Here is a 22,500-nt window from a genome sequence, read left to right on the forward strand (position 1 = left end):
TGTCCATCAACATAACCTGAATGTTATGTTATGAATGTTTTTAATCTTAATAAAAACATTTGTATTCTGCCTTTCAGCTGATAAGAGTTCTTTGTTCTTTAGTCACTTCCAGAAAACATCATCACATCACAGTGTAACTTTATTTTACGTCACTTAAATTCAACATCACTGAGCCCAGAGGCATCATGCAGATCACTATTATAACTATAAGTCCAACTAAAAGCCAACAAAATAAATAATGAACAAAAAAAATATAAAACATGAAATTAGTTCATTGACAGTCTTATATATTAAGAATATATTAAACCAAAAACTTTCATATTTGTAGAAAGGATGTGGATTAAAACAACCACAAGTTGATCAATTCTGTTAAATTAAAATTTTTATGTACCGAATTATCCATTTGTTTTCTGACAGGGAACGAATCTCCACATTTTGATTGACAGCTGTCACAACACACTAGTGACCGTGTTTACTCCTTTCTTTTCAACCATTGGATAGGATTTAGAAACGGCTGTTGTATTTGTACGCTGGTAAATATAGAGAGCCTAAGTCCCTCCCCTTCCGGTCGACCACCATGGGACCTTAATTCGGAAGAATATTGTATGGAAGTCAAGGGCGAGAGACAACAAATATTTTGATCTCGTTTGAATTGTGCCCTAAATTACACATATGATGTTTGTCAATTTAAAAGATACATTTTAAAGTCAAGAAAGTCGCAGTTCGATGTAAAACTGTTGAGGTTTAAGACTGTGAAAATATGTAATTACAAAGACTACAAACCCAAAAGGCGCACATGTGACATCATACCTTTTCTCTAAATGAATGAAGCTAACTTTACTGAAGCTAACGTCTGTCTGTTTCTATAGTCTTACGTTATAATCGTAACGTTACGCCGTCATGCCTGAGTGTTTTGTACCAACGGATGGTGACGTACATATAGTGCCGAGAGACGAGAGATGTAGTTCATTGAGCGATTTTCACATAAAACTAAATGTTACTCTTCTGTTTTATGACAAACTGCGACTTTCTTGACTTTCATAATTATCTTTTAAATTGACAAACATCATATGTGTAATTCAGGGCACAGATCAGATGGAATAAAAAGATAAGTTGTCTCCCGCCATTGACTACCATACATATTTTTTCCGACATAAGGTCCCATGAGCCGGAAGCGGAGGGGCGGGACTTAGGCTCTCTATAGGTGAAAAACTACGCCTCAACAAGAATAAATAAAATGCTTTCTTAAAAAGGCAAAAGAATGCATTCACGTTTTCTTAATATGATCATTAAAAACCAACAGACTGATGAAAATGTGGGACATTTTATGCGACGTGTGGGACAACACAAAGCGGGACGGGTGGTCAAGGATGTCCTGTCATGAGTTTATGATGTTAGATCATGTGCTGTATTTCTGTCTCAGCCGTTCTATTGTTTTCATTCGTTGATTGATTCACTTAACACACTTTCTCTTTCTCTTTCTCTTTCTCTCAGAGATCCAGACAACCACAAGAAGTTAAAACATGTAAGTCAAATCTGCAGTGAGATCGGTTTTAAAGAAATTACTACTCACTACTTCTACAGCAAGGATGAATTAAATTGATCAAAAGTGACAGTAAAGACATTTGTAATGTTACAAAAGATTCTATTTCAAATAAATTGGTTTTTTTCTTCTATTCATCAAAGAATCCTGAAAAATAAAATGTGTCACAGTTTCCACAGAAATATGAACTGTTTTAAACACTGATAATAATCATAAATGTTTCTTGATCATCAAATCATCATATTAGAGTGATTTCTGAAGGATCATGTGACACTGAAGACTGGAGTAATGATGCTGAACATCAGCTTTGATCACAGGAATAAATTACACTTAACTATATTAAAAAATAGAAAACAGAATAATATTTCACTGTTTTTATGGTATTTTTGCTGTAACTATTCCTAGTGTATAGAATATATTACTGTGTAAAATATAATACTTGGAATTCACAAATTCTTTTGCATACGAACAGTGTGGCGATTTCTATTAATTTGCATGTCAGATATGGCTCTTTATTAATTGTGAGCTTTCATGAAATCAGTAATGTAGTCGTTCATTACTGCAGACAGTGTGTGAGGGTGTGTGTGTGTCTCTGACTCAGTGTTGGCCTGTGTTGTCCAGGTTCTGATCACTCTCTACTGGCTGGGTCGAGCGGCCAACACCAGCGCCTCGTACAGCGGGCCCACGCTGGCCCTGCAGGAGTTTGAGGGACTGCGCTCGCTGATGACAACGGTACTCACACACACACACACACACACACACACACACACACACACACACACACACACACACACACAGCAGGAGTGATCACCTGATCAATGTCAGGTCGTCATGAATCCTCAATCCAGAGAGCAGAGTCTGAGGGTCGGACTCTTTTACTCTGACGAGTTATTCCCACCAGGATTTATTCCTGATTTTTGCATCCAAAACATTATATTTGTGGCATTTTGTGTAGTTTTGTAGTGGGATGAGCAACAGTAATGGTACAATTACCTGTAAATATACGTAATTATTACTGAAAAAAGGCAGAAATGTGTTTCACACTAATACTTGCACACTGTACATCTGAAATGCGTTTGACCGTTTATTATATTATTGTCTATTGCTTTTGCCATTTACAGCTTAAAATAGTGCTACATTTCAGGAGTATGTTATAAAATGAATATTAATGTACTGGTGAAATCAGGCATTATGAGCACTGTCAAATATCCACGTTTATCAGTTTAATACAGTGGTTTTACAGTAAACTAGGGCTCTGTGGAAGAGCTTTGAGAAAAACTGTGTAAAAACATCACTGACAAATAAATGTTTAAAACAAATGTACAAAATAGATAAAATACAAATTTTATGTAAATAAATGAATAAAATAAAAATATTTTAAAAAGAATTATAAGTTAAATAACAAAAAAAAATAGATGAAAATAAATGATAAAAATTTGATTGAAAAAATAAAGTACAGTACTATGGTAAAAATAAATAGGAGCAATATGAGTTTTTGCCAGGGTCCATATTGTCCCGACCACTTTTTGAAACATCTCACAGCACGGATGTTCCTAATACTAATGAATAAAACAATCTCTGGTTAGGCAGAGCATTCATTTCGTTCGTCTGTTTAATAAGAGGCGATCTAGCGCTGAAATGTGTTGTTTTTGAAATCAAGCCGAGCGCTCGTCTCTGCCATCAGTGATACGACACAGTCTTCACTCGCTTAACCGGTGCGGAGACTCTCTGTTCGTCCCGGTGAAACACAGAACACACACAAACATGTCCCTGCCTGATACACAACCACTGATGAACGTGTCCCTGCCTGATACACAACCACTGACGAGCGTGTCCCTGCCTGATACACAACCACTGACGAACGTGTCCCTGCCTGATACACAACCACTGACGAACGTGTCCCTGCCTGATACACAACCACTGACGAACGTGTCCCTGCCTGATACACAACCACTGACGAACGTGTCCCTGCCTGATACACAACCACTGATGAACGTGTCCCTGCCTGATACACAACCACTGACGAGCGTGTCCCTGCCTGATACACAACCACTGATGAACGTGTCCCTGCCTGATACACAACCACTGACGAACGTGTCCCTGCCTGATACACAACCACTGATGAACGTGTCCCTGCCTGATACACAACCACTGACGAACGTGTCCCTGCCTGATACACAACCACTGACGAACGTGTCCCTGCCTGATACACAACCACTGACGAACATGTCCCTGCCTGATACACAACCACTGATGAGCGTGTCCCTGCCTGATACACAACCACTGACGAGCGTGTCCCTGCCTGATACACAACCACTGACGAACGTGTCCCTGCCTGATACACAACCACTGATGAACGTGTCCCTGCCTGATACACAACCACTGACGAACGTGTCCCTGCCTGATACACAACCACTGACGAACGTGTCCCTGCCTGATACACAACCACTGACGAACGTGTCCCTGCCTGATACACAACCACTGATGAACGTGTCCCTGCCTGATACACAACCACTGACGAACGTGTCCCTGCCTGATACACAACCACTGATGAACGTGTCCCTGCCTGATACACAACCACTGACGAACGTGTCCCTGCCTGATACACAACCACTGACGAACGTGTCCCTGCCTGATACACAACCACTGACGAACGTGTCCCTGCCTGATACACAACCACTGACGAGCGTGTCCCTGCCTGATACACAACCACTGATGAACGTGTCCCTGCCTGATACACAACCACTGATGAACGTGTCCCTGCCTGATACACAACCACTGACGAACGTGTCCCTGCCTGATACACAACCACTGACGAGCGTGTCCCTGCCTGATACACAACCACTGACGAACGTGTCCCTGCCTGATACACAACCACTGATGAACGTGTCCCTGCCTGATACACAACCACTGACGAACGTGTCCCTGCCTGATACACAACCACTGACGAGCGTGTCCCTGCCTGATACACAACCACTGACGAACGTGTCCCTGCCTGATACACAACCACTGACGAACGTGTCCCTGCCTGATACACAACCACTGAGGAACGTGTCCCTGCCTGATACACAACCACTGACGAGCGTGTCCCTGCCTGATACACAACCACTGATGAACGTGTCCCTGCCTGATACACAACCACTGACGAACGTGTCCCTGCCTGATACACAACCACTGACGAACGTGTCCCTGCCTGATACACAACCACTGATGAACGTGTCCCTGCCTGATACACAACCACTGACGAACGTGTCCCTGCCTGATACACAACCACTGACGAACGTGTCCCTGCCTGATACACAACCACTGAGGAACGTGTCCCTGCCTGATACACAACCACTGACGAACGTGTCCCTGCCTGATACACAACCACTGACGAGCGTGTCCCTGCCTGATACACAACCACTGATGAACGTGTCCCTGCCTGATACACAACCACTGACGAGCGTGTCCCTGCCTGATACACAACCACTGACGAACGTGTCCCTGCCTGATACACAACCACTGAGGAACGTGTCCCTGCCTGATACACAACCACTGACGAGCGTGTCCCTGCCTGATACACAACCACTGACGAACGTGTCCCTGCCTGATACACAACCACTGAGGAACGTGTCCCTGCCTGATACACAACCACTGACGAACGTGTCCCTGCCTGATACACAACCACTGAGGAACGTGTCCCTGCCTGATACACAACCACTGACGAACGTGTCCCTGCCTGATACACAACCACTGACGAACGTGTCCCTGCCTGATACACAACCACTGACGAACGTGTCCCTGCCTGATACACAACCACTGACGAACGTGTCCCTGCCTGATACACAACCACTGATGAACGTGTCCCTGCCTGATACACAACCACTGATGAACGTGTCCCTGCCTGATACACAACCACTGATGAACGTGTCCCTGCCTGATACACAACCACTGATGAACGTGTCCCTGCCTGATACACAACCACTGACGAACGTGTCCCTGCCTGATACACAACCACTGACGAACGTGTCCCTGCCTGATACACAACCACTGACGAACGTGTCCCTGCCTGATACACAACCACTGACGAACGTGTCCCTGCCTGATACACAACCACTGACGAACGTGTCCCTGCCTGATACACAACCACTGACGAACGTGTCCCTGCCTGATACACAACCACTGACGAACGTGTCCCTGCCTGATACACAACCACTGATGAACGTATTCAGATTTGATGAGTAAAAAACGAACTATACGGTGCGGATTAGAACCTCTGACACGCTCGGCAGGAGATCTGCCACTGACCATGAAGGTCCACATGGCGGATTGATGGATTTATTCATGTACTAACAAACTAACAATATATTTTAGTAAATCTCAAATTAAAAATTAAAAATCTAAAAAAATCAAATAAAACCCAATGTACTATTGAAATTGATTTCTGGACATCGTAATGCTATCTTTTCTGAAAATTGTTATTATACTCATATATAGTACATATATCTTAGCATTGTATAGCAACCCCCCCCCCCCACACACCACACACACCTGTCCCACACACACACACACACACACCTGTCCCACACACACACACACACACACACACCTGTCCCACACACACACCTGTCCCAGACACACACACACCTGTCCCAGACACACACACCTGTCCCAGACACACACACACACACCTGTCCCAGACACACACACACACACCTGTCCCACACACACCTGTCCCAGACACACACACACCTGTCCCACACACACCTGTCCCAGACACACACACACACCTGTCCCACACACACCTGTCCCAGACACACACACACCTGTCCCACCACACCTGTCCCAGACACACACACACACACACCTGTCCCAGACACACACACACCTGTCCCAGACACACACCCACCTGTCCCACACACACACACACCTGTCCCACACACACCTGTCCCACACACACCTCTCCCAGACACACACCTGTCCCAGACACACACCTGTCCCACACACACACACCTGTCCCACACACACCTGTCTCAGACACACACACACACACACCTGTCCCACACACACGCACCTGTCCCACACACACACACCTGTCCCACACACACACACACCTGTCCCACACACACCTGTCCCACACACACCTGTCCCACACACACCTCTCCCAGACACACACCTGTCCCAGACACACACACACACACACCTGTCCCACACACACACACCTGTCCCACACACACCTGTCCCAGACACACACACACACACGCACACACACACACACACACACACCTGTCCCACACACACACACCTGTCACACACACACACCTGTCCCACCCACTTTTTAAAGCAAGGGAAGTTTATGTATAGCACACTATGGCAATTCAAAGTGCTTTAAAGAAAGGAATTAAAATAATCACAAAATAAAAGCAAGGAAAATTAAAACAGTTCTAAAGGAAATTAAAAGAGATATATGATACAGTTCTATATAATGACTCTGAGTTCGTGAGAAACACACTCCACCTCTGTCCATCAGTCCTGAGGTCATCGCTGGAAGAGGGTGTTTCTGCAGACCTCCAGGGAACACAGTGATCTCACACACACACGTCAGCGGGACAGATCACAGTCTGCTGTTCTGGGCCGTAGACAATCGTAAAATAAAACACCTGAAATGGACCTGGAGATGAAGCTCGCTCTTGTCTAGAGGCTTTTGTTCTTCTAGAGTTGTGTTGAACAGAGACGTTATCACACTGATCCGAACAGCAGCGCGCGCCACAGCCCATGATGTCACCGGACTGACATGTGTTATTCCAGCATGTGTTGTGTCCTTCGCATGAAAGTGTTTCTCCATCTGGTCACACACACACTGATCTGGGTTCAGTCAGGACTCTGTGTTTCGGTGACACAGCACAGCTGACTCGACCTGTTCATCTGAGTGCCAGCGCCTGTCCCTCACCAACCGTTATATAAACCATCCAGGAGAAGCTGTCCCGCGCTCTCTCTTATTCAATACGTGATTAACTCACCACTGCTAAAAACTACATTCTGTGTCGTATGAATGTGTGTCTTATGAATGTAATCCAGACATCCTACATTCACCATGCATCATGTGACCAGCGTCAGTTATGGTGTCATTGGTCAAGCCTCTCCCATGGCCTCATGGGATTGCACAGTGTTCGCCTGTATTATAATATAGTACCATGAATTCGGACATACTGTTTTCCGTCTGCTGTATAGTAGGGAAGTATGTGATGTCGGACACAGCCTTATAGTGGGATTTTGATTCATCAAGTGACTGGAATCTTTAAAAACCATTCGAAAAATAATTTGTTGATCAAGTAATTTAGTGACTCTTTCTATACATTATAATGTCAGTATCTTTGTGTCTTTTATAAGTCACTGAATCATTCACTCGGCAGATTCATTCAAAAACACTCTTTAAGAAAAAAATACATTCAAAGGAGCCATTCATAACAGAAACAAGATGATTTACTCTTCATTACTAAACAATTAAACATATACATGTGTATATATGTGACCCTGGATCACAAAACCAGTCACATGTCGCACGGGTTTATCTGTGGCAATAGCCAACAAAACATTGTATGGGTCAAAATTATCCATTTTTCTTTTATGCCAAAAATCATTAGGATATTAAGTAAAGATCATGTTCCATGAAGATATTTTGTAAATTTCCCACCTTAAATATATAAAAAAAAAAAATTTGTGAGTGGATGCAGCACAATCGCCAATAGAAATGCACAACTTTAAAGGAGATTTTTTTAATATTTCGATTTTTCTGCACCCTCAGATTCCAGATTTTCAAATAGTTGTATCTCGGCCAAATATTGTCCTATCCTAACAAACCATACATCAATGGAAATATTATGTATTCAGCTTAAATAAAAAGCTCAATTTAAATTACCCATAAGACTGGTTTTGTGGTCCAGGGTCACATATATTGTCACTTTTATCTGGACTCGTTCATCTTTAGTTTCACTTTCACAGACTTTCAGTTTGTTTTCATTAATCACATATTTCTTTGTCTTTGTTTCCCGCCACTCATCTGTTGCTATGGTCACTCATCTGTTGCTATGGTCACTCATCTGTTGCTATGGTCACTCATCTGTTGCTATGGTCACTAATCATCCACCGCAGCTGCACATCATTCAGTTTGTTTAGTTCATTTAGTTTGTTACCTGTGTGTTAGTCCTTCTGTGTGTTAGTCCTTCTGTGTGTTAGTCCTTCTGTGTGTTAGTCCTTCTGTGTGTTAGTCCTTCTGTGTGTTAGTCCTTCTGTGTGTTAGTCCTTCTGTGTCTTTAGTTTCTCTGTGGTCAGTCTTTAGTTGTGGGATGATGTTGATGTATACTCGTGTGTGTGTGTGTATTACTGTTACGCCTTATGGATTAAACCTCGTTTATATTTTGATTCTGCCTTCATCTTCATCTAGTAACACACACACACACACACACATATATATATATATACATATACTCACCCTCATGCCGTTCCACACCCGTCTTTTTTTGGGTAGCTTTTATTTGATTTATTTGATTTATTTGATTTATTTGATTTATTTGATTACTGATTACCATTTACTTTTGGATTTTTTAATAACATTTTACATTCGTATTGTATATTTGAATGTACTTCACGTTTATGAATGCTTTTCTTTTGTATTGTTGTATTTCTCTTTTTAATTTTTCCTCATTTTTGTGAAGCGCTTTGAGATGTAACTTTTAAAGGCGCTATTGAAAATAAAGTTGATTACTATTATTACCTTTCGTTCATCTTTGAAAAACACGTGAAGAAACTTGAAATGAAATGAGAGATTTCTGTCCCTCCATTGACAGTCCATGCAACTTCCACTGTGTGTCTTCAAAAACTTCATAAAGAGATCGTAAAACTAATTCATATGATTTGAGTGCTTTAGTCCAACTTTTCTGAAGAGATTCGATCGCTTTATATGATTGAAGGCTTTTATTCACATATAAACATTGAACAGCGAATATAAACACAAGCTCAACCCACAACCCTCATTGGCCGAAGCTCAATCTCATACTAAACATGTTTGTTTCTGTTCACAATCAAAATCCCACGTGTAGAGATCTCAGACTGCAAACCCGTGATGTTGTGTGTGTGTGTGTGTGTGTGTGTGTGTCAGGAAGCAGAGGAGTTGGCCAGCCCGAAGCGCAGCGTCAGGGACAGTGGTTACATCGACTGCTGTGAGTCGGAGCGCAGCAACTCTCTCTCCCCGCCGAGACACACGCGAGACGACTCGTTCGACAGCCTGGACTCCATCGGCTCGCGCTCCCGCCACACCCCCTCGCCCGACGGCCTGCTCGCCCCCGGCAGCGATGGTAAGACTCACGCTCACACACACTCACACACACACGCTCACACACACCCCCTCGCCCGACGGCCTGCTCGCCCCCGGCAGCGATGGTAAGACTCACGCTCACACACACTCACACACACACCCCCTCGCCCGACGGCCTGCTCGCCCCCGGCAGCGATGGTAAGCCTCACTCTCACTCTCACACACTCACACACACACACACCCCCTCGCCCGACGGCCTGCTCGCCCCCGGCAGCGATGGTAAGACTCACGCTCACACACACTCACACACACACCCCCTCGCCCGACGGCCTGCTCGCCCCCGGCAGCGATGGTAAGACTCACGCTCACACACACTCACACACACACCCCCTCGCCCGACGGCCTGCTCGCCCCCGGCAGCGATGGTAAGCCTCACGCTCACACACACTCACACACACACCCCCTCGCCCGACGGCCTGCTCGCCCCCGGCAGCGATGGTAAGCCTCACTCTCACTCTCACACACACACACACTCACACACACCCCCTCGCCCGACGGCCTGCTCGCCCCCGGCAGCGATGGTAAGCCTCACTCTCACTCTCACACACACACGCTCACACACACCCCCTCGCCCGACGGCCTGCTCGCCCCCGGCAGCGATGGTAAGACTCACGCTCACACACACTCACACACACACCCCCTCGCCCGACGGCCTGCTCGCCCCCGGCAGCGATGGTAAGCCTCACTCTCACTCTCTCACACACACACTCACACACACCCCCTCGCCCGACGGCCTGCTCGCCCCCGGCGGCAGCGATGGTAAGACTCACGCTCACACACACTCACACACACACCTGCTCGCCCCCGGCAGCGATGGTAAGCCTCACGCTCACACACACTCACACACACTCACACACACACCCTCGCCCGACGGCCTGCTCGCCCCTGGCTGCAGCGATGGTAAGCCTCACGCTCACACACACACACACTCACACACACACACACCCCCTCGCCCGATGGCCTGCTCGCCCCCGGCGGCAGCGATGGTAAGCCTCACGCTCACACACACTCACACACACTCACACACACACCCTCGCCCGACGGCCTGCTCGCCCCTGGCTGCAGCGATGGTAAGCCTCACGCTCACACACACACACACACACACACCCCCTCGCCCGATGGCCTGCTCGCCCCCGGCGGCAGCGATGGTAAGCCTCACGCTCACACACACACACACTCACACACACACACACCCCCTCGCCCGATGGCCTGCTCGTCCCCGGCGGCAGCGATGGTAAGCCTCACGCTCACACACACTCACACACACTCACACACACACCCTCGCCCGACGGCCTGCTCGCCCCTGGCTGCAGCGATGGTAAGCCTCACGCTCACACACACACACACTCACACACACACACACCCCCTCGCCCGATGGCCTGCTCGCCCCCGGCGGCAGCGATGGTAAGCCTCACGCTCACACACACACACACTCACACACACACACACCCCCTCGCCCGACGGCCTGCTCGCCCCCGGCTGCAGCGATGGTAAGCCTCACGCTCACACACACACACACTCACACACACACACACCCCCTCGCCCGACGGCCTGCTCGCCCCCGGCTGCAGCGATGGTAAGCCTCACGCTCACACACACTCACACACACACACACACCCCCTCGCCCGACGGCCTGCTCGCCCCCGGCTGCAGCGATGGTAAGACTCACGCTCACACACACTCACACACACACACACACCCCCTCGCCCGACGGCCTGCTCGCCCCCGGCTGCAGCGATGGTAAGCCTCACGCTCACACACACACACACTCACACACACACACACCCCCTCGCCCGACGGCCTGCTCGCCCCCGGCTGCAGCGATGGTAAGACTCACGCTCCCGCCAGTGGCTAATCTATGGTGTCAAACTACACATGTCCACCAGTGAAGGTCCTGGAGTATCAGGGCTGTGTGAAAGCAGTAGTTGTTCCTCGAATCCTCAGCTCGTTAGAAAGATCAGCTGACCCGATGTTGAGCCCTGTCCCCTTCTTGACTCTTCCCCGATCGAGCCTTGTTACGCCATACAATGTGCAAGAAATGTGGAGTATTTTAAAACAGTCAGTATTTGTCTACTTTTTATACACTTGTTTCATTGCATTTTACATGTCAAAGAGGGTGTGATAGGCTTATTTTTATTATTTAAAATGATTGGTAACACTTTACATCTGTTGCACACGCAGCTCAACCTTTGTGAAGTGATGCCAGGGCTTTGTTTGCGCAAAAAAACTACATCATTTTTAGTTTATTCACAAAATAATAGGTTAAACCACTGATGTCACATGGTTAACTTTAATGATGTCTTTACTGCCTTTCTGGGGCTTGACAGTGTAGTTGCGTAGCTTGTCAATGGAGGGACAGAAAGCTCTCAGGTTTCATTAACAATATCTTCATCTGTGTTCTGGAGATGAACGAAAGTCTTACGGGTTTGGAGCGACACGACATAATTGATAAATAATGCCTCTCAGTCTCTTCGTGTGGTCCACTAGAAGTGTGTTTGTGTCTACAGAGACATCGTCCCGTGCCTGTATTTCCACATGTTCTTCTTCTCTTTCTGTTCTCGGGATGTTTCAGTTTAGTCAGCTGGTGTGTGTCTGTCACAGGCTTCATCGTCTGCTTCTCAAGCTCCGCTACGGTGTCTAAAACAATCCGCTCATGTTGCTATTGCCTTTGTTGAATGCTGTAACTCCAGTCAGATGATAAGGCATTATAATAATGTTTTTATGAAAATAGATCACTATTAACTAGCTAGACTAGATGGCTAAACTCTCTAAACAATCACAGCTAGCCATCTAAATATTAGCAAAACTGTTCTTTCAGTGAGCTATTTTGCTAATATTTTGTTATAATGCTATTTATGCATGAAACAAAATATTAGCAAAATAGCTCATCGCTCATCTTCCCACAGGTTTTGTGAGTCGGTTGAGCTGCGTGTGCAACTGATGAGATGTCAGGGCGGGGGCGTGGCTTATGGTTGTGCTCCGCCCACAGGGAGGGGCCACGTTTCAAATGTTGTGTTTACAAACAGTTACTGAAAACAGATCAATCTGGTTTTAAAGTGAACTCTATGTAATGCTTTATTCATATGTGTGATTGACCGAGGCTGATACTGCACTTCACACAGATGTGTGTGTGTGTGTGTGTGTGTGTGTGTGTGTGACATCATGTGGTTTGATCCGTGTGGTTTCCGTGGGCTCTGCAGAAAGTGTTTCTGTTGATCAGAGTGCCGTCGGCATGGTTACAGACTTATTACAGCCTTTCCTTATAAAATAGAGAGAGAGAATCTGGAGAGAAGGAGAACGTCATATCATTGTTGCACTTAATATATATCAGGATCATAAAAGAAAAAAGAGATTGAGGTTCAAGACCCAAAATAAATTTCAATAGTTTCATTTTCTCATTCGAAACAAACCATGTTTATCCAAATTAAAACAAATTAACCCTGGTTTAATGTAGTGTGGGTCCTATTTTCTGTGTAATTTTTATGTAATTTTGGCCTTGGTTTTTGAGGATGTCACACAGCCTGTCCACGCCTACAAAATACAGTACAGTAGAGTTTAATTGGATGTACAGTCTTTGACATAAACAACAAAAGATATAGAAAGTGTTCCTCCATTTTAAAAGTCGATTTAAAAGCCTGTTTATTTTGCTATCTTAACCACTGTATGCTCAACTAAAGAGGTTTGTTCGTTGCACTGTATTATTTGCATATCAGGAAAGACGCTCAGCCCAGTGTTATCCTTCATATGCAAACACACATGCAAATCAACACACACACACACACACACACACACACACACACACTCTCACAGCAGTAATGTTTTAAACATCCTCATATAATCAGAGTCTACTGCACCCGTGGGTTGAGTAAAAGTGGAAGTTTTAAACACTTAAATCATACTTGGAACAGCCTGAGAATAAACAGGAAAACACAAATGCATTTCTCCAGTCGAAACCCTTTATTTCATCCACAGTTTCCCACAAATCCATCTCTGTCCCTAGAGCTTCTAGAAAAGATTCAGTTTTAGTATTAGATTGTACTTTTCTAGAGACATTGGGAGTGAGAGCCAGAGACTATATCCCAGAATGCAGTGCTCAGTAATGGGGCGACCATGGGTTTGACAGCAGAGGACTGGTCCGTTCAGTAAATCCTTCTGTCAGGATCACTACTGTCAAAGATGATTGACCATCAGCAAACAGTTACAAACGGAAAGAGCAGTGATAAACCCTCTCAGGGTAAACAGAACCGAACAAACATTCATGTAGGACAGATATCATTAATGTTGTTAATGTAACAACATAATTAAAGAGAAATAACAGGTGGAGCTGGGGATGGAGGAGGGTAATAATCTCCTGAGCAGTGATAAAGCTACTGATAATCCTGAGTGGACTAACACGCAACACACACGACTAACATGTCCTGCCAGAACTGACCATATTCGCTTGATATCTTAAAGACTGAGCTTGTCATTCTTGTGTAGGCAAAAATAACGATTTTAGGGCTTAGTATCTCGTGATATAATCCATGATATGATACACGTCATGTTTCAACTGTGATTTAAACTGCACCAGATGCCCCTCATCTTCCATAGCGCAGTAAAACAGATAGTGGCGCCAATAGTTAAGCCAATGCTGTGAGTTTGAGCTTACTCGTAGTCTCTGCACATTAAACTGGGATGAGAGAAAGTACTTAAACATCCCAGAATTGGTCTAACACATGTGGAGGAGCTTAGATGAGTCTCAAAGTATGCATTCGCTACTATTTGTTCCCCGTTTTCCTTGTTTTTTTTGTTAGCGTGACATTAAATACAGGAAAAAAGCTTTATGCTGTAATACTAATGTAATTGTGTAGTTCTTTTAAAGCAAGAACAAGAGGTTGCATTACGGAGCGTCTGCAATTCTTCTTCATGTGAAGTCTATTGCGCTCTCAAAGCATATGCATGAAGAGCATTTTTGCATATGTTGAGTTTTTAAGTATTTACCAAACAAGTGACAGATCTATAAATGGTTCTGGGGGATATTTATGTGAGGGTTTGAAGTACACATGGAGATGCAATTATAGCTTGCTCGTATAAAGGTATTTTATAATGTCACTCTCCTCATAAGTTGATTTCTGCAGGATATACCAAGAGTGGCTAACGTTTTAATAAGACGTCTATAAAAACTTTACTACTTTCGTTAACAGAATGTACATAGCATGTGAATAAATCCTTCTGGTCAAAATACTCTATTTGTTGGACAGTTTTTCAGTCATATTGTGTGAAGTGTCAGCTTTGGAAAGTGTGGCTGTTTTCACACTAGGTTCAGTTGCTTGGTCTGAACCCGAAACTGATTGTGCTGGAGTTCACAGACTCCAGCAGCGTTATATTACTATCACTGATTTATATATATATCACACGCACCACACACATGACCAGCGTCTGCCAATAGTGAGCCTACGTGGTGACGTGCAACACAGAAGCGCTGCGCAAAAACACTACGTGAAAAAACTCAGGCCCACGGAGAAGAAAATAAATAGTGGAATAAAGTCGTTAGTTTTGTTTGTTTTTTGCGCACAAAAAGTATTCTCGTCGCTTGATAAACATATGGTTGAGCCACTGTAGTCACTTGGACTATTTTAACGATGTCTTTAATAACTATTCTGGGCCAGCAAGTTTCAATCACTTAGAAGCCTATGGAGGAGTGATCCAGCTCTCAGATTTCATCAAAAATATCTTAATTTGTGTTCTGAAGATGAACGAAGGTCTTACGGGGTTGGAACAACATGAGGGTGAGTAATTACTGACAGAATTTTCATTTTTGGGTGAACTAACCCTTTAAGGTCAATATAAGTCTTTTTGTGGCAAGTGACCCAGGTAAGTGTGGCAAGTGACTTCAAATTTATCGTGTTTATGCATAGGTTACCTTACTGAATGGACATGAATGTGTTAGTTATTTGGCCCCTGTTTTTTCTACTTGTGACTTTATGGTTTCTTGGCCATAAGTCAATTAGGCCTAGTGTTGAGCTCATTTGCATATTTAAAATAGATTTTTCAAAGAATCTTGTAAAACAAAAATGTTACTTTTCATGTATACTTTCACTGTGTGAAGGTTTGATTGTGATAGGAGTAAAGGAAAAAAATAAGTCCATTAGGGTGTAATTTGGGCATATTCGATTAGTATATTGCTCATTTGCATATTGAAATTCATTTTCAAAGAAACTTCTAATACAAAATGTTTTACTTTTCTTGTAGACTTTCATTGTGTAAAGTTTTATTGTGGTAGGAGTAAAGGAAGAAATTAAGCCTATGCGGGTGTATTTTGGGTAGCCTACCGGTATATTCGATTAGTGTATAGCTCATTTGCATATTCAAATTCATTTTCAAAGAAACTTGTAATACAATTTTTTTTTACTTTTCATGGGTACTTTCATTGTGTAAAGTTTCATTTTGATAGGAGTAAAGGAAAAAAAATAGCCCCATTGGGGTGTATTGTTGCCTGGCCTTATTGGCACACATCTCGGATTGATGAGAATTCAACATATTTCCTCAACTAGGATTGCTTAGGACTTTTAGTATGTTGTTCTGGACACCTCATAGAAATGATCTAAGCTGAAAAAAATTATTTTACAATTAGTTCTATTTTTGGCTCCAAAATGAGTTACTTTGCCTGGACTATAATGCCTTGGGATGGGTATGGCTAAGGTTTTAACGGTATTACTACTCTTACCGATACCTTACATCTACTAACATCACTGTTCAGTTATGGTCTAAAAAGAAATCTAATAAAGTAAGCAAATGTAAAATAACACTGCATAGTTTATCATAGATAAAGCTGAAGTTATTCATTCCAGAGCTGTGAGTGGTTTTCTCTTTGCCTTTGTTTGATTCGCAGTGATGGCGCGATCGTCCGCATGTTTATTAGACCGCTGCCCCTTTAAGACCGGGTGCAGATCTAATTGGCTACTGATGCACCATATTTTCTCCCAACTATTCCATAACTACGTCCATTTAAGACATAAACTGTGTTTAAGTGAATCTCCAAGCCGGTCATTTTGACATATTTTTGTGTACATTTGATCGTTTAGACGCGCACATGAAACCCAAAGTATAATTTGCTTGTCTCGTTGCGGTCTGTTTCGGAGCGAGCGCTGCCTTGGGAACAGCATCTATTGCATTGATTTTTGTGCTTTTATTTAACGCATCCCGCAGTTTAGCAACAGTAGCTAGACTGCATTTTACAACATTCACCGATCGTGCAGATTCTGTCGTTAAGTTTGAGTTTTAGGGAGAGATGTCGGCGCTCTGCTGTGAAGAGAAGGAAGTTGCGCTAGACAGAATGCGGCTATAGTTTTAATGGTTTTACCTCAATATATTCTTTTATATATTATTATGAACAAAATAAATAAGTCAATACATTATCAATCCTTCTTCAAAAACATGTCTTTGTCTTACCCTGATTCACTATGGTAAGCCTATTATCAGTCTTTATATTTTAGACCTGTCGGGATGGTTTTCGCTGTAAATTGCACACACTCGTCTCGTCATATCCGTAAATAGAGTAAAGTTTCTCTGGCTTCTTTGACACGTGTCTGGTGTGAGAGTGGCAGAGGTTAGTTGAGTGTGTGTGTGTGCGTGCGTGTGTGTGTGTGTGTGAGAGTGGCAGAGGTTAGTTGAGTGTGTGTGTGTGCGTGCGTGTGTGTGTGTGTGTGTGTGTGTGTGTGTGAGAGTGTCAGAGGTTAGCTGTCACAACGAGCGAGAAAGGTTGACACGGAGCCACTAAATCTCAAATCACCTGTTTGAAACAAACACCGAACAGAGGAGAGTCTGCTGGAGAAAAGAGAACGAGACAGAGCTCGTAATAAAACAAGAATCAACATCAGATCGTGTGTGTGTGTGTGTGTGTGTGTGTGAACAGAGGAGAGTCTGCTGGAGAAAAGAGAACGAGACAGAGCATCTGTCCACACAGTGATCAGATGAGTAGCGGAGTAGTGTCGACCGCTGCTGAAAGTCTTCTGCTGCTTTGGCTCTGCTTCGCTGACTCATGAGGCAAATATGAGCTCAGATATTTCACATCAAATTCTGTCAAGACCAAGTTAAGTGAGATGAATTATGAACTCAGATAAGTGAGCTGTTCTATCAACATTGCTTTTATAGCTGCTCTGTACTGCTCTACATTTTATATTTATTTTAAAGACTTTTAGGAGAAACATCTGTGATAAAACTGTTGGGAAAAGCCTTACGCCTGTGAAAGTCTCCTTTCCCTGCAGTACCATCATGTGTCCGCGGAGATTACAGGATGCCATACAGTATGTGTTTACTGCTCGTGTCACGAGTTGTGATGTGACATGCACCATCAGTCTTCATCTTGACTGGTGTGTGTTTAACGCTGAGCCACAGAAGCTGGCGAACAGACATGTGCAGAGCAGCCGGCCTGGCAATGCGGAGTGGAAGGTCAATGTTGATCCAGGTGCTCCTCAAAACAGCTTTTAACTCCGGCAGATCAGCTTTATAAAGACTAAAGGACTTTGAGACAGTAATCTACTTAAACATCAGGTCCTCAAAATATTCTGCATCAGTCCTCTCAGATGCAGCCACAGGCTAAAGTGGTTTTATATAGCCGTTTGCTCACACTCCTGGGTGCTTGACATAATGTTTGGAGTGGCAGACATTGGAAAGCCTCAGAGGCACCAAAACCAAAGAATGTTCTCTGATCCTCTGTCAGAGCTTCTGACTCTACTGTAAGTTCACTTTTCTATTTGTATTTAACCACTGAAATCATTAAAACCACCAGCCTAATATCATGTAGATCCCCTCGTGCTGCCAAAACAGCGCTGACCCGTCTAGGCATGGACTCTACAAGACCTCTGGACGTGTCCTCTGGTTTCTGCAGATCCTTTAAGACCTTCAGGTTGTGAGGTGGTGTTGGTCCAGCACATCCCATAGATCTGGGCAACACCTTGAACTCTTCATCATGTTCCTCCAACCGTTCCTGATCACTGTGTTCAGAGTGGCAGGAGCATTATCCTGCAGAAAGAGCCGCTTCCTCCACTTGTACATGTTGTAGGAGCTTTGGGCGGTGGACGGGGGTCATCATGGGCTCTCAGAAAACAGCGACGAACTGTGTGTTCTGACATCTTTCTATCATGGAGTAGTAATAGTTACAGTATCTGTTCTGTTCTTCGCTCCCCACGTGCTTCAGTGAACCTTGGGACCCTGGCACCGGTTCACCGGCTGTTTTTAGTTCATCCCTGACTAGATCTTTGGCATTTTCTGGTAAAAATGTGGGTTTCTTGTCTGTGCATTCAATGCCCGAAACAAAAGAAATACCAAAACCAAAATGTAAATTTTTCATTTAGCCAAAAACCGAAAATAAAGTGTAAGTGTAATTGAGTTATTTATGCTGTTCAGGATGTTCGAGATTGCTAAATCAGTCCAGTTATCGTACTTTAGCATTAGCCGCCTCACTATATTTCAGGCAAACATACTTTACATATTGCTGTAGCCAAACCTTTGGTCACGGTGAAGTGCGTCCACACTGCTGATGTTGTGTGCATGAATAGACTTTGGCCACGAGGATATGTTTGTCAGTCCTGTATTTGAGTCCGGTTATGGTTATGTTCACACACAGTTCAGATATTAATGGAGTGACAACCACATTCTATAACTGAACTCGCACCTGTACATTTGCAGAACTCACAATCGCATTCTCAGAAAACCCGGACTGTGTGAACGGATGCGGACTGGATCACGCTCTGTCTGCGCTGCAAACGTGTGTTACAGTAACTTCCAGCGACAAAGATATGAGCTGTGTGTCGTCCGAAGGGTTAGGGTTAGATGTTTACATAGCACGAGCAAAACTCTCAACTCCCGTTTACATGATATTTTCATTATTTTGATGATTCGCTAAGAAGTGTGGTTATTTTTACGGCCATTCGTCACATACCCCAATGCACAGCACAAATGATGAACTCACATCCCGGTGTGTTACTGCCCATTTACATCAAATGCAAAACACTTTTCTATGGATGTGTTTCCGCCGTAACTGGTTTTGCCTTAGCTGCCGTCGCGTTGTTCGCACCGTCTCTGGATGAAGATACAGAGCAGAGACTGTGCAGTGAGTTGTGTTGACAGAGTTCAGCAATTCAGAATGAAGGGAAAACTTCGGAATAATGTCACAAAGTAGTGTGAACAACACACTGCATCCGTGTACATCCGAGAACAGACACACTTTGGTCAGAGCGGTAATAATGCGATTATAGTTACTACGATTATGAGCTTAATCGCATTAGTTTGATCTAAGTATTCTGTTAACGTGAGGTAAAGATTAATTGCAATATTGCCAAAATCCCATTATAATCCCATTATGGGGGTGTCATTGACATGGTCCAAATGCGTTAATTAAATATCACTTTTTTAATCAATAATTAATCAATAATTTCGGCACTCCAAAACCATTTCGGCCAAAACTGAAAATTGTTATTTTTAAATATTGTCGGTTGGCATCACTAGTAAATCTGAAGAGTTTTTTCTTGTTTAGATTTGGACCAATAACTTTTGGGGTAAGAGCTGAGCTCTGTAACCACTAACACAGCTCTACCAGCAGAGGACTGTAACACTGCCAGACTCTTCATTACTTCGCTCTGATTGTCCCGCTGCAGGCCGCGGCAGCGACTCGGAGAGCGACGCCCCCCAGAGGAAGATGCCGGACGTGCGCAAGGACGACATGCTGGTGCGGAGAACGTCCTGCAGCGAGCCGCGGATCGCCCTTCCCTTCAACCAGTACCTGCCCAACAAGACTAACCAGGGCGCGTTCTTGCCCGCGCCGGTGCGCCGCCCGCGCTCAGACCGAGACGACAGCTGCAAAAGCTGGAGTAACACAAGCTCACCTGTCGGAGGAGAGAGGCCTTTCAGGTAAGCCTGAGACACTGGTTTGTTGATAAAGTGGTTGATTTACCAGTAGGAGTGTTGTTTTCATTTGGACATTGACTCGCTCCTGAAATAAAAATTCTGTTTGGGCTCTAAGAGTTTTTGAGACCCTTCCAGCTGACATGTGTGAAGAGTAAAGGGGAATAACTGCTGCGCTCAAGACAAGACTACTTTAGTGGCAGTAGGTCAAAGATCAGGCATTTGGTTTGATTCAATAACCAGTTCTGAGAACAACTTTTGTCAGGGTTTTGCTTCTTTTTATCATTCTGAAACAAATCAGCACATCATTATTCTTTCTTACCATAGAAATGAGTGATGTCATGTTTGGCCTCACATAGTTCAAACTCTCTGTACCTGCACTGAAATCCCAATCCTCTGTGTTTTATAGATAATTAAATAAACAAACAAATTAATTAATTAAGCAACCCTCATTTGCCCTCTTTCAGCTGCCAATATACTTATGTTGTTTCGAGATGGTCTGTCTTCTCTCGAGACACTGTTTGCCAAACTCCACAAAGATCCTTTTACAGCATGCACAAACAGCTGAAAGCCACCTATTCTCATAAAAGAATGAAATCATTTGTAAGTCAATGGTAAAATCATGACAATTTAAAGTCATCCTGTAGTCAATAATTTAATCCCTTAAAACTCATCTTTATTCACCAAAATGACATATTTAAATGTTTTTTCCTTGAAAAAAAATTCTTCATGTCTTAAAATATCTTGAATGTAACTCGACACCCTTGCCTCATTTAGTATGCGCGGTTCTATGAATATGCAAATGAGCCCCGCCTCCACTCACTCAGCTCAGAGATCCACTGGTTGACGATCACACGTTGATCTGATTGGTTACAAGGTAGTTTGTGACGTCAGAAACACCAGCGATTTCAAAGCGTGTTTTTGAGACTGTCTTTGGTTCACTGCAGTTTTAAGGAGGAAATACTCAGCAATGCTGTCGACTTATGAATTTACACATGGTTAGTCTTAAAGCATATTAAAAACACCGCATAGACACATAAACAACATTAAACGCTGGATTTTCACCACAGGGGAACTTTAAGGAAAGAATGTTTTTGTGTAGGGATGCAAGATATTATCGCACTTCATCGGAATGACTGAAAAAGGCCTAACATGTAAACATCGGCATCGCATTGCCGATAATGTTGGTTATGCATCTGCAGTAACTCACATGTCCTGAAGGAGTGCTAGAGATATGATTATATCTGCAGTCTGGTCATTCTTGAAGCGAACTTTTGCCTGAAAGGTGATTAGATTCACTGTTTTGGATCTGGATTTGAACAACAGCCTCCCCGGGTCCGAATGCCCGCCTCTTAAGAGTTTTATTTCTGTAGGGGGCGCTGTAGACATACTTGATAGACTAATAAAATAAAAGTAAAAGTAAAATACACATAAAACATTAAGATACTTGTGTTTCTGAATAAATAAAGCAGCAATCGATGTCATAAAATCATGAATCTGATTTGATTTAAAGATCAGAAGTTATAGTTTTAAATAATTTGATATATACAGTTTTAATTAAATATTAATTAATGTGTAATATATATTTTTTTTTTTCAAACGGATTATTAAAATATCTTGAATTCAAGAAGCTCTAAAAGATTTTCAGAATTTTTACAGCTCTTTTGCAGTAGATCACCTACAAATATTAAATCCACAAATAAAATGTTAAGGTTAC

At 43.6% G+C, this 22,500-nt stretch overlaps 1 protein-coding gene across 8 annotated transcripts in view; it reads left to right on the forward strand.

Annotated features, from left to right (window-relative positions):
* limch1b (LIM and calponin homology domains 1b) overlaps nt 1-22,500 on the forward strand; it is a 131,172-nt gene that overhangs the window by 64,082 nt on the left and 44,590 nt on the right. For all 8 annotated transcript variants that reach the window (XR_014608759.1, XR_014608760.1, XM_084133388.1 and 5 more), the window contains exons 5-8: nt 1,495-1,525; nt 2,165-2,275; nt 9,684-9,879; nt 20,537-20,789. Coding sequence is in view for 6 of the 8 variants with exons in the window: in XM_084133388.1 (XP_083989514.1) it covers nt 1,495-1,525; nt 2,165-2,275; nt 9,684-9,879; nt 20,537-20,789 (591 nt within the window). In the remaining 2 variants the exon portion in view is untranslated. The remainder of the gene's footprint in view (nt 1-1,494; nt 1,526-2,164; nt 2,276-9,683; nt 9,880-20,536; nt 20,790-22,500) is intronic.

This window comes from Abramis brama (genome assembly GCF_963993115.1).
Source record: "Abramis brama genome assembly, chromosome: 13".
NCBI lineage: Eukaryota > Metazoa > Chordata > Actinopteri > Cypriniformes > Leuciscidae > Abramis > Abramis brama.